We start from the raw sequence: 12,555 nt of genomic DNA on the forward strand, positions 1-12,555 counted from the left end.
AAGGGCAAGGGCGGGGGGAGGGGGAGAAACTCAAGAGAAAACAACAGCAGAAGCCTGAGTTGCTGGATTATCTTCCATGTCATATGAAAATACTTTTTCCAAAGTTTGAAAGCGTTTCTTAAGAGCAGCCAGCAGCATATTGAGATTTCCCTCCTCTCCTTTCCAACAACAAAGCAAAGTTCCACCCTCCCTCCCTCTCTCTCTCTTTTCTCTTCTCTTAAAAAAAAAAGTTTTGAGAATTTCACTTTTCTATTCACAGCAGCCCTGGCCAAAGTAAAGCCCTCTTTTACATTGACGTCAAGATCTTTACCAAGATTAGGGTTTCATTTCTGTATTGCAGCAATTAGCCAGGGAATGTATAAAAGGCTTCAGGGAAGCTAGCTAGGACTCCAGAGGGAAAGCACTTTGCACCACAGACAGATAGCGAGAGAGAGGAGGGAGACAGGGACACACAGAGAGAGGGACAGAAAGTTTGTGTACAAAGACCTTAAAAAAAAAGTAGCGTTGCACCTGGTAACACTGGTGACACAGAAATTAGAGGTCTGCTTGGTGCTTAAATAGCTGAGAGACAATGGGACAGGAGAGGAAAGTGAACGATCTCTGCTTAAATTTCATAATTGCAGGGAAGTAGAAGCACAGCTGCCTCTGTCTTTAACGGACTCAAAAGGGCTATTGGATAAGGGAAACATTTTAGTCTCTGAAAAAGAAAAAGCAGCTCCGAGTTGAATGAATTTCATGCTGAGTTATGGTTTTGACCAGCCTGAGTATATTTAATAATTTCTGCTGCCGTTGAGAGAAAGAGGCGGGAGGTGGAGGGGGCTGATGAGTTTTTAAAAAATGCCTTTCATTTTATTTTATCTTATTTTTTAAATGAGTGTTCAGGGCAAAAAAGGGAGCTGAAGGGAACCCGTTGGAGAGCAGCAGCAGGGAAGATGGGTCTGTTAAGCGTGGATTTGCTGATCGCGCTTCAGATCTTGCCGGTTTTTTTCTCCAATTGCCTCTTTCTTGCACTCTACGACTCTGTGATCCTCCTGAAGCACATGGTGCTGCTCCTGAGTCGCTCTAAGGCGGCGCGTGGCGAGTGGCGAAGAATGCTGACCTCGGAGGGACTACGCTGCGTCTGGAATAGCTTCCTCCTAGATGCCTACAAACAGGTGGGTAGGTGGGAAGGGGATGGAGAGGAGGTAAGAAAAGGCACCCCCGTTCCGGGGGGTCTGTGCGCTCTGCACGGTGTTTCCCCTTTGTGCCCTGCGCTAAACTAGAGTTTGGTTTGGCATTGGGAGAGTGGAAAACAGCTGTTCTTCAGGAGGGTAGGGGATTGGGATTTAAAGACCTTGGTTCTGTGCCCTCCTCTGCCACTGACTCTCTGTGCAATTTAGGGCAAGTCATTTAACCTTTTCCTGCCTCCGTTTTTCTAGCTGTACCGGGAGAATAATGGTACTTATCTTTGTAAAGTGCGTTGAGAGTGTTGGATGAAACATATTATATAAGTGCTTAACATAATTAAATATCTTTGTCAACCATTTAACCAGTGCAATATCATCAGAAGTTATACAAAGATTAGGTCTTTAAATAACATCTCAAGGTGATCTGAATGCCCATGACAGCAAAGGATAAAAATAACCCTATGGCATCATTATATCATCATTTTTATTCAGCTCATCTGTTCATTTTTGTATTGGGAAGGAAGGCACTGCGACAGTGTGAGTAGGTTTAAAAAAAGAGAGCCCCTTTTCTCTTATGAAGGTGGTGAAAACAGGACATGACAAAGCTTAAAAATAAACTTGTAACCAGCTGAGGGACAGCTGCCTGGTCTTCTTCTTAGCTGCATGCACAATGTGCCTCAAGTGGCACGTGACCAGGATTCATCACTGAATTTGGTCTGCTGGTGATTTTGGTTAATAATGCTAATAGCAGTTACACAACACATGCTCTTTCCAAGTTCCACACAAACATTAACTAATGAGCCTGGATAAAACCCCTGAAAGTAACTGTATCCCCACTTGATAGAGTGGGAAACTGAGGCACAGAGACATTACGGATTTTGCTCCAGATCATCCAGCAAGTAAGGGCTCGTCTATGCAAATGCTTCGTTTGCAGCAAACTGGGACATGAATCTACCCTGCGCTAGCCTACTGAGCACCAAGAGTACATGTGGACCCAGCTACCGCACACTAAAAGTTCCCTAGTGCTCTGTAATCTGCTTCCATTTGAAAGAGGGATAGACAAAAGTGCACTAGGGAAATTTTAGTGTGTGGCAGGAGGGTTCAGGTGGACACTTAGCTTGCATCAGGCTAGTGCAGAGTAAATTCACACCATGACTTGCTGTGAACTAAGTATTAATTTACACAAGCTCTACAAAGCAAAACTGGGATTAGAAACCAGAACTTGCTGTCTCACAGCCTTGTGATCCGTTTATTGGAATGTTCTGTTTTATTAAGATTATTTAAAAACAAAAACCCATCTGATGGACTTAGGTTAACTATCTCTTATATCCTGTCTGAATCATAGCTATTTATCTGCTGAAAAGCATTTCTTGTTGTGCTACCTCTCCTCCCACTACAATAGCATTATATATTTACTCTTAGGTAGAGCTGTAGGGAGCTGCTCATGGTGGTGCTTAGTTACTGATTTAGTTTGATATATGACACCAAGTGCCTGTCCTGAAGCTCTTGGCACATGTACATACTTTTCAATATATAAAACAAATACAAATTACATTAGCTATCCCAACCGCAATCAACCCCTTAACTCACCATAATACAAATCAAATATTTGCAAAATATAATAATTCTAATTACTTCTATCGCACTTTAATCTCCAAAACACTTCAGATATTAACTAAATAAATGTCTCAATGCCCTTGTGAAGTAGGCTGCAAAACGTTATTATTCCCATTTTGCTGCGTGGGGAAGTGAGACAGAAAGATGAACATGTGACTTGATCATGGGTACAGAGGAAACCAGTAGCAGAGCTATGATTAGCACTCATGCATTCCCAGCTCCTAGACTTGGGCTCTGAACACTGTGCCTCGCATTGGGAAAAGGCTCAGACTTTCACTAGCTTCCTGAAGGTGAATGGAAATGTTTTAAAAGTCTCCAAAAACCCTTATATACATGAAAACTCTTTAACTTCTGTAGTAAGTTACATCAACATTCAAATGATGCATAATGCACTTTAAAACAAAGCTATTAAATTACTTCCTTCTTTCCATTCCTGTCAAGACCTGAGTTCATGATTCAATGTTTCCTCATCTGCTACTGATGGCATCACTGACACCTGAAGGAGTGGGTAGCTCTTCACTGGTGTTAGCAAAGAAACTCAAATCTTAACTTCAGGTCTTAGAAGGTAATAAAAAGCCTTTTATTTTACCTTTAAACTGCCTAGAACACATCAACCTTATCATGTAGGGTGATATCCTGGCCCCAGTGAAGTCAATGGCAAAATTCATATTGACTTCAATAGGGCCAGTATTTTACGCCCCCATCTCAAAAGGGGGTGGGGGGGGGAATTCCTTCACAGCAGTGATTCTTAAGGAGAGCGTCACAGTGCCTTCACAAAGCACCTGATTGAGTAATCACAGATATCATTGGAAAGATTCCTGTTGACTTCAGTGATGATGAGGCCCAAAAAACACTGAAGATTTTTGACTGTTATAGAGGCAGAAGTGACAGACTACATTGAAGGTCAATATTAACAGTGAAAGAGGAGTGGGTTGTAAATTGCTTGCATATGAATCTCTGGGAGTCTCCTGCCACTTCTGCAGGGCAGGGGGGAAGCTAGTTAAATAGAAAGCCAATTTGCTCTGGTAGAGTCCAAAGGAGACCAAACTTCTGCGGCTCTGTGGCATAAATGTGAACAAACAATGTAAAACAGTGAAATGCATGAACCTAAAGAGTGTCCAGTAGGGCCTCTCCACAAATGTATATTTTTCCAAGGCCTGAAATGGATTTTGCATGTCAGAACCACTTAATTGCTGTATTCCCAAATCCAGCTGGGCAGAGGGGGTAGATGTCAATCGGATTTAAATACATGCCTAATTAGGCATGTGCTTAACTGTCTTTCTGAATCAGGGCCTTCTTCACTAGTAATAATACTTTGCAGTTACATAGTGCATGTCAAATGAGCATCTCAGAGCATTTTACGAATACTAAGTAAACCCACAAAATCTCTGTGAGGTTCGTAATCTCAATTTTACAGATGGGAAAACTGAGGCACAGATAGTTGAAGTAGACCAAAGCCACACACAAAGGTAGTGGAAGAACCTGGAATGAAACCAAGAGCACCCAGTCCCATATAGTAATAACACTACCTAGCTGTTATGTAGTGCTCTTCATCAGTAAATCTCAAAGCACTTTAGAAAGGTATCATTTTACAGAGGGAGAAACTTGAGTCAGAGAGAGGTGAAGTGACTTGCTCAAGGTCACCCAGCAGGCCATTGGTAGAGTTGAGACTAGAACTCAGGTCTCCTGTCTCCCAGCCCAGTACTCTAGCCACTAGACACACTACCTCTCCAAACAAATTAGTTTCCTTTGAAAATTTTTTTAAAAGGTCTTGTTTACAGGGGGAAATTTATTAGCATGGCTATTGTGAAATAATCTAATCCGTAATAGCTATTCTGGAATAATTCCGTGTGTGGATACTATTCCAGAACAAAAGTGATTTTATTCCAGAATAATTACTCTGTCTTGGAAGTGCATTAATTATTGCAGAATAAAGTGATTTTTATTCCAGAATAGCATCTGCATGGGGAGCTATTCTGGAATAGCTATTCAGGTCAATTGCCATGTAGACAAGCACATAATACAGGGGTGGGAAAACTACGGCCTGGGGGCCGCATCCGACTCTTCAGACGTTTTAATCTGGCCCTCAAGCTCCTGCCGGGGAGTAGGGTCTGGGGCTTGCCCTGCTCTGGCACTCCAGCTGGGGGCTTGCCCCGCTCCATGCGTGCTGTGGCTCCGTGCAGCTCCCGGAAGCAGCAGCATGTCCCCCCTCCAGCTCCTATGTGTAGGGGCAGCCAGGGGGCTCTGCACGCTGCCCCCCACCCCAAGTGCCGCCCCCACAGCTCCCATTGGCTGCAGGGGCAGCGCCTGCAGATGGGGCAGCGCGCTGAGCCACCTGGCTGCGCCTCTGTGTAGGAACTGGAGAGGGGACATGCTGCTGCTGCTGCTGCTTCTGGGAGCTGCTTCAGGTAAGCGCCACCTGGAGCCTGCACCCTTGACCCTCTCCCATGCCCCAACCCCCTGCCCCTGCCCTGATCCCCCTCCTGCCCTCCGAACCCCAGCCCGGAGCACCCTCCTGCACCCCAACCCCCAATTTCGTGAGCATTCATGGCCTGCCATACAATTTCCATACCCAGATGTGGCCCTCGGGCCAAGAAGTTTGCCCACCCCTGACATAGTACATTACACCCAGATTTGTGCTTGTTATTCCTGTCTTTCTGACAGGACTTGCTTCTAGTTCTGGAAGATCCCAAATATTGGACCTTAAAACTATGATTTTTTTATGTACAAGAAAACTATTTTAGGTCATTTTAAAAGTGTTTTAAATATTTTAGTTAACATTTTAATCTCCTTTTCTGGACTCATGGACTCATGGACAGCTGAATTCATCATGAATCTAAGGCACATGCTCTTACCATCAGAAGAGTTAAATATAGTTCCAATAATATTTCAATTTCAGTTTTCAATCCTTCTATAACAGGCTTTCTGCATTTCTGTAAGATATGAGGCATATAGAGAATACTTGATGTGGTGTGAAATAAATGCTTTATTGTCACTCATATGGATGACCTATATAATTCATTCAGAAGCAATGTAAATATCCCCCAAACTCTCTCTTTCTCTCTGTATATGCATCCAGAGAGATATACATGTTTTCCTAGTAATCATTTCACTCACCACTTCTGTGGGGGAACACAGCTGTTTGTAAACAGCACACAGCAACACTACAGAACAGTTAAGAGTAGAAAACAGTGTCCAAATAATAAAAAGCACCCTAGGCTTTCTCTGAGATGAAGCTACTTTGCCCAGTCTGCTAGCTCTGTTAACTCCCATTATAATAGTTAACCTTGTTCTAAAGAACCTCTCTTTGCAACACATCTTGTATGTGCAGTCCATAATTAGGGGTGGTGCAGAGCCATGTTTGACTCACAAGGCCACTACACCCCATGGCTCTGCTTCCTCATGGGAGGAGAAGGAGGAGCGTGTTATATAAATCATCAAGAGGGAACAGTGTAGGCACTATCAACAATTAATCTGGCAGATGTTCAAATCAGAAACCAGAACTCAGGAAGTTGTAAGAAATATACTAATCACAGATAAAATGTACATGAGAAAATAAACAAACATCAGAGAATTACTCAGTTGTTCCTATTCTGCTGGGGGGAGAGGGTGGAGGGAGGGGGAAAATAGCTTATGTAAAATGTTCCAGTGTAAGAGAATGCTGTACATTTGCTAAACAAGTAAATCAAAGTATCTATTGTTTGCCCACTGAGGATGTTAAAGTCTTTTGTTTTTGCTACTAGATCCTCCCAGGTGATAATGTCCTAACCAAAAGGCTGCATCAAGTTTCTGCTGCTGCATGCAATAGTAGTTTATAACAAGAAGACAATGGAAAAATTCCATTGCAAAGTTAGGAATGGGTATCCCATTGGAAAGCTATGAAGCTCTCTGTCCAGTGATTTATAGCTTTCATTTCTAGTCCTCAAAGGGTAGCAGGAAGTAGGATCTTAAACCTGTCACTTGTCCAAGATTGAATATTGCCCATTCTGCACCTCAATGCCAGTGTAATTTTGAGGGATAATTCTATATTTGGATTGTGTTTTAAATGGAATTTGGTTGAAGCAGCTATATTATTTGGAATGTCAAAAGACACACTCTCTCTCTCTCTCTCTCTCTCTCTCCAATACTCCAGTGATCAGAATGATACTGTATAAATAGTTTGATTGATGGATTCATAGCTAAGTTTATGTGTACGTGTGTGTGCAGATCCTTCCTGTCTCTAAAAAGGGTTGAACCAAAAGCAAACTCTCACATGAAGACTCCAGAATTTAGAGAAAGTTTGGATCTGGATCCAATCTTCAGGGGATGGGCCCATCTCTGGATTTAATAGTAGATTAAACCAGTGCTATGAGCTCTGATGGAGGCTCAGTTAAATCACCAGACATACCATCAAACACATGGCCCTCTTCCCATATAATAGGTGTACTCATTCCTAGAAACACCAGCATGCAACTCAACATCTGGAAGGGCATCACAGCTTCTGACAACACGGATTGCTCAAGGGTGTTCTGCAACATTGTAGAGCAATATTTGCAAAGGTAGTATAAAGAGCAAGTACCTCATTTCCTATTGATCAGCTTTTCAGCATACCACTGGGTTACAATGCTACTTTGGGAGGCTTTTCAGACAGTAGAGCAAAGACCTCTTAGCTCGAACCCTTATGCACTCATCACCTTTGTTAATTTTGACCTGGAGGGCAAGGAAGTGTCTTTCTTTGAATTTCATGGCAATAAGAGGAACTTATGAAATAAGCCCTCTGCTAAAAATGAATTGTTAAATAGTTTTAGGTCCAAAATGTAAGCATTGTCTAGTGTTTAAAAATATTTGTCCCCCCAAACCTGTATTAATAGCACTGATTTTACAAAATGTAACATTAGTAAAATTATTTTCATTGAAATTTTCAAGTACAAATGATAATAAAATAAACTTAAAACTAATAATAATAATAATAACTAAACCTTCCCCTCAGTATTGGGAACCCAAACTCTACAGGGCTTGGACTTGAACTCCTGAACCAGGAAGTAGGGCTGTCAACTCTTCCCCCAATGCCCCTGGCAATATTGTTAACAAATAATATTAATAATAAAGACGTCAGTCACATCTTGTAGGTATAGCCCATAATTAGGGGTGGTACAGAGCCATGTTTGACTCACAAGGCCACTACACCCCATGGCCCTGCCTCCCCATGGTTTACTCCCACCCTTCTTTGGAGCATTATGTGCCCCTAGGGGAGTATAGAGGGAGTAGAAATGGAATTCTGCCAGGTCCTTATGTGGGAAGCAAGGACTCCTTATGCGACCCCCCCGCAGTGCATTCTCATATATGGGCCAGGCAGAGTTTGTCCCTAAGTGAGTAAGGAGGGCAGGGTTTGGCCAATGATTTTTATTAGGACTGTGTCATTTTAATTCTTCTTCTCCCCCAGCCTCACAGACCTGAAACTAAATAAAGAGCAAGAGCACCAATGAAATCCAGCGTCCCCTGTTCTCCCCGTGTTGTACACACTGTTCTAAAAGCAAATGCCCTCTTCCCTGTGGTGAATGAACAGTACACATTAATGTATACTCTTCCAGGCAGGGACCTTAGGTGATTTATATGCACTGAGGGATTCCTACACAACTTTGGGTCTTGTAAAAAAGCAAATACTACTAATACTTTGAATAACCCTGCTGCCAGAGCCTGACTAACATCTGGATGAGGCTCTGAGAAATGACAGGCTCTTCTGGGGCTGCATTTTACTGAATAGAATCAAAGCAAAGAGAAGAACTTGAAAGGGAGTTAAGAGCTCAGGGGGTTCTGTCCATAGCCAGTAGCTGGGCTCCAATCCCTAACACGGCATGGCCATGTTTAAATGGCTAATACCATAGCCTGCTAATTATCTGGCAACACCTATTTTCTTTAGGGAGTTGATGTAGCTTGATGAACCTGCCCAATGGTTCAAAAATCCCTGATGTGAGGCATGAAAGCAATTTTTCAATGCTCAGGATCCCAAGAGGGATATCTTAGATCTGATAAAAAGCAAAGCAAAAAGAAAGCAAATCAGGAGATGATGTTTTGTCCACGGGGCTTTTCCCAGGCCATGTGGAAAATGTTCAACAAAGTTAGTAGTATGTTCTGTTTCCAGCTTGTGGTTTATGAATAGGTCTTTCTTTTCCTCCCCTTCCCCTTCATTTTGCAGTCGACATGCTAAAGCAGCATTAGCGTTGCTCCCCCTTTCCGTTGTGCACAACGCTCCAGAACAAGATGCCCAGTATCAGAGCCGTCAAATGAATGCAGGATTGGCCTTAAGCACAAACAGTGCAAGTTATTGCTTTGAGGTGGGGAGATCCCTTTGCTTGTGGAGATGGTGAGACAAGGGGGCCTCACAGTTCATGGGGTAGCTTGCTGTCCTCTGAAAGCAGGATCATCCACCGCAGCTTGGGATCCATAAGGCCAGCATTGAGTGACTAAACAGTCAGCACAGAAGTGCGTGATTATATAAATGCTGGAGCCAGAGTTATTGCATGTGAGAGAAGTTCTGCTGGTTTGTTTCTTAGAACATATCTTTTGCCAGCTTTTGTGCAAGATTTCAAAAGCAGTTGGGCTGACTATTATGTGGCTTTTTTGGTAGGCATTTTCATTGCGTCAATTTTTTTCCAATAGCTATTTTTTTCCTTTCTGTAATAAATAATGACAACAAAGAGAACAGAAAAGCCCCACAATGCAGATGATCAGTGAGGATGATATTGTCATCCCGTGTCAATCCCGTTCCTGAGTCTGGTGAAATGAAGAGGCCCTTTGGGAACGTCAGAACTTCATCAAGACCAATTAGCGGAGATGTTGCTGCTTGTGTTTAAGCATTAATGACTGGGCAGGGTTGGGTTTTTGGAGTGGCTAACATTGGCATGGAACGAGGCAACGACCTAATTACTCCTCTGCAGGAGCAGAAAATGCCTTGTGAATGCCTGCTTGGCAAGGATGTCTCATTAAAGACAAAGCGGCAAACACAACTCTCCTCGAAGCAAAAATTAACATGATAGGTACCCCAGGGCCATGAGACTTTCTTGTGTCTGTGGGAAATAAAATGAGGTTAGCCACACCGGGGGATATCTTGGCTGCGTTTTAGTCTACAGGGTGTCATGGAACTAGTTTTTATTTTGTCTCCAAACCTCATCTTTTTGGTTTGCAAGGAATACTCTGCCTATGGGAGGCACAGAGAACACCCTTGCATTGTTGGAGCACAGTCACACATGCTAACACCCTTGGCATCATTGTGAAGTAATACTTGAAGGGCACTATTATACTAATGTCCAATTGAAACAATTTTGATTTTTCCCTCCAGGGTTTAGGAATCTAAACAGCGAAAGTGGCATTTGGTAGAGCCTAATGCAGAGTTGGGAAAGAGGAATTTACTCAGTGAATATAGCCTCTTTTTCTGCCCACATAATATTCATAAGCAGATTGTGGTTTTCCTCAAATTTATTGATGAGTATAAAGCTGGTCAAAAAAATTTCATTCATAATATTTTTCCAAAGTAAAACTGGAAAAACTTGGGCAAAATGAGGCCTATCTACCTCACAGGCATGTTGGGAACTTCTTTAATTAGCTATATGTTCCCGAAGCATTAAATATAACAGTAAAAATTCCCATAAAATCTGTTGGCTTGAAGAGAGAGTCAGGGGAAAGGAAGAACAGGTTCAGTGTCAATTACCCTTTGAAAAAGTGGAACTGAACCATAAAGGATCATATATTCACCAGGGACAGTTAGGTTTCAGGTGAAGAGATGGAAGTCCCTGTACCTACAATGTGCTCATTGCTGGATTTTAGCTATAATGGAGATTTTTTCCCCCATCAGCTGAGCATTCTGCTCTCAACTCTGGTTCTTACTGGTTTTGGCTTTTCAGGAGGCAACGCTTGGTGATGAAATCTGAGATGACTTCTGTGGGCCAAATTCAGAAGTCCTTACTGAGTTCTTACTCAATTGAAACTCCTGCTAGCTTCAGTAGGAGTGTAGTTACTGAATACAGTCTGGATTAGAACCTCAGGATTTGGCTCTCTATGAATTCAATCAAAACAGTATTTTTCTGAACATCATGAGATAGGCAGGAGATGAGAAGAGAGAGAAATTAGCAGGGAAATAAAAAAACAATTACATTGTTGTTATAGAGCTTGATGCTAAGGAGAGATGTGCAGGAGTTGCAGTGACTGGACTTATTAATTGTCTTTTATAGTAGTACTTTGTAATTCCATATCATCTTTCAGAGCACCTTGTAGACTTTAGTCAATCTTCACAATACCCTTGTGTGATGCGTACATATTATCTCCATTGTATAGATGGGGAAACTGAGGCACTGATGGGTGCAAGGACTTTCCCACAATCGCACAGTGAGTCAGAGTCAGATCTAGGGATAAGGCCATGAACACCTAACTACCAACCACCTGCTTCAGACACTAGCCACACTTCTCTCCTCCTGCTGCTGCAGGAGAAACACAGCAATGGGAGAAGACACTGGTCTTATATAGATCATTTGCTTAAAACCAGGATCCCTGCAGCATTTTCTGTGTAGGGAGCACACTGTGTTGTTTGAACAGCTGACTGTGTTTGTTTAGTGAGAGTGAACATGAAGGACACTGTGGAAGCAAATCACAGTAACTCATCATGTTTTTATTTGTTTTGACATCAGGTGAAATTGGGAGGAGAAGCCCCAAACTCCAATGTGATCCACATAGCTAATGGCAGCAGCAGTAGCAGAAGGAAAAGTGTTGGCGGGAAATATGGAACCAAGTGCCACCTCCTGGACTTTGCCAATTCAGAGCGCCCGCTGGTGGTTAACTTTGGTTCAGCCACCTGACCCCCATTCACGAGCCAGCTGTCGGCCTTCGGCAAGCTGGTGGAGGAGTTCTCAGGTGTTGCCGATTTCCTGTTGGTCTACATCGATGAGGCTCACCCATCGGATGGCTGGGCTGCCCCTGGGATCTCTCCCTCCTCATTTGAGGTGAGGAAGCACAGGAACCAGGAAGACCGATGTGCTGCTGCTCACCAGCTCCTGGAGCGATTTTCCTTGCCATCCCAGTGCCAAGTGGTAGCTGACTGCATGGACAATAATGCCAACGTGGCCTATGGGGTCTCCTTCGAACGAGTGTGCATCGTGCAGAGACAGAAAATTGCCTACCTGGGGGGCAAGGGCCCCTTTTTCTACAACCTCCAGGAAGTCCGGCTTTGGCTGGAGCAAAACTTCAGCAAGAGATGAAATCCAGCCTAAGATGAACAAAGTGTGTCAAGAGCCTTGTCCCTTTAAAGTGATAAAAAAGGGAAAAAAACACACTGTTTTACAATAGGTCTTTTGGGGCCTGTTGCAGGAGAACAGGTTCAATAATAAGGTCAAATGAATGCAAGCCAGGAAAAAAAACAAAAAAAACCCAGCACATAAAAAGAGAATTGTGTGAGACAATCCTACTCCTGCCTTCTTAACAGGGCAAAAAAGGCCACTGTGAAAAGTGCTGCTGCTGCGCATGAAAGGTGGTGGGATGAGATTTCTCGCCCATCCTTTTAACAACATGTTCACTTTAGGTTCAGAAGAAAGCAGTGCTTCCTGGAAGGCGATTCTGTGGAGAGGCAACCTCATGTATTTGATCAGGGACATCTCACTTTTCCATTGAGGCCTGTGTAGGCAACTTGCCAGCAACCTGGGACCTTCAATTAATTTGCATAAAATGGAGTGGATTATGACTGCCTTCCTGTTTTGATAGAGATGGATGACCCAGCAGAGACTACAAGATCCACCATGCAGTGCAA

At 43.0% G+C, this 12,555-nt stretch overlaps 1 protein-coding gene across 1 annotated transcript; it reads left to right on the forward strand.

The window, feature by feature from the left end:
• The first annotated feature begins 932 nt into the window (after positions 1–932).
• Positions 933–12,010, forward strand: DIO2 (iodothyronine deiodinase 2). The gene is made up of 2 exons (XM_065404095.1): positions 933–1,154; positions 11,444–12,010. The coding sequence occupies exons 1-2, from the start codon at positions 933–935 to the stop codon at positions 12,008–12,010; spliced, it is 789 nt and encodes a 262-aa protein (XP_065260167.1).
• The last annotated feature ends 545 nt before the right edge of the window (positions 12,011–12,555 follow it).

Source organism: Emys orbicularis, chromosome 4 (assembly GCF_028017835.1).
Source record: "Emys orbicularis isolate rEmyOrb1 chromosome 4, rEmyOrb1.hap1, whole genome shotgun sequence".
NCBI lineage: Eukaryota > Metazoa > Chordata > Testudines > Emydidae > Emys > Emys orbicularis.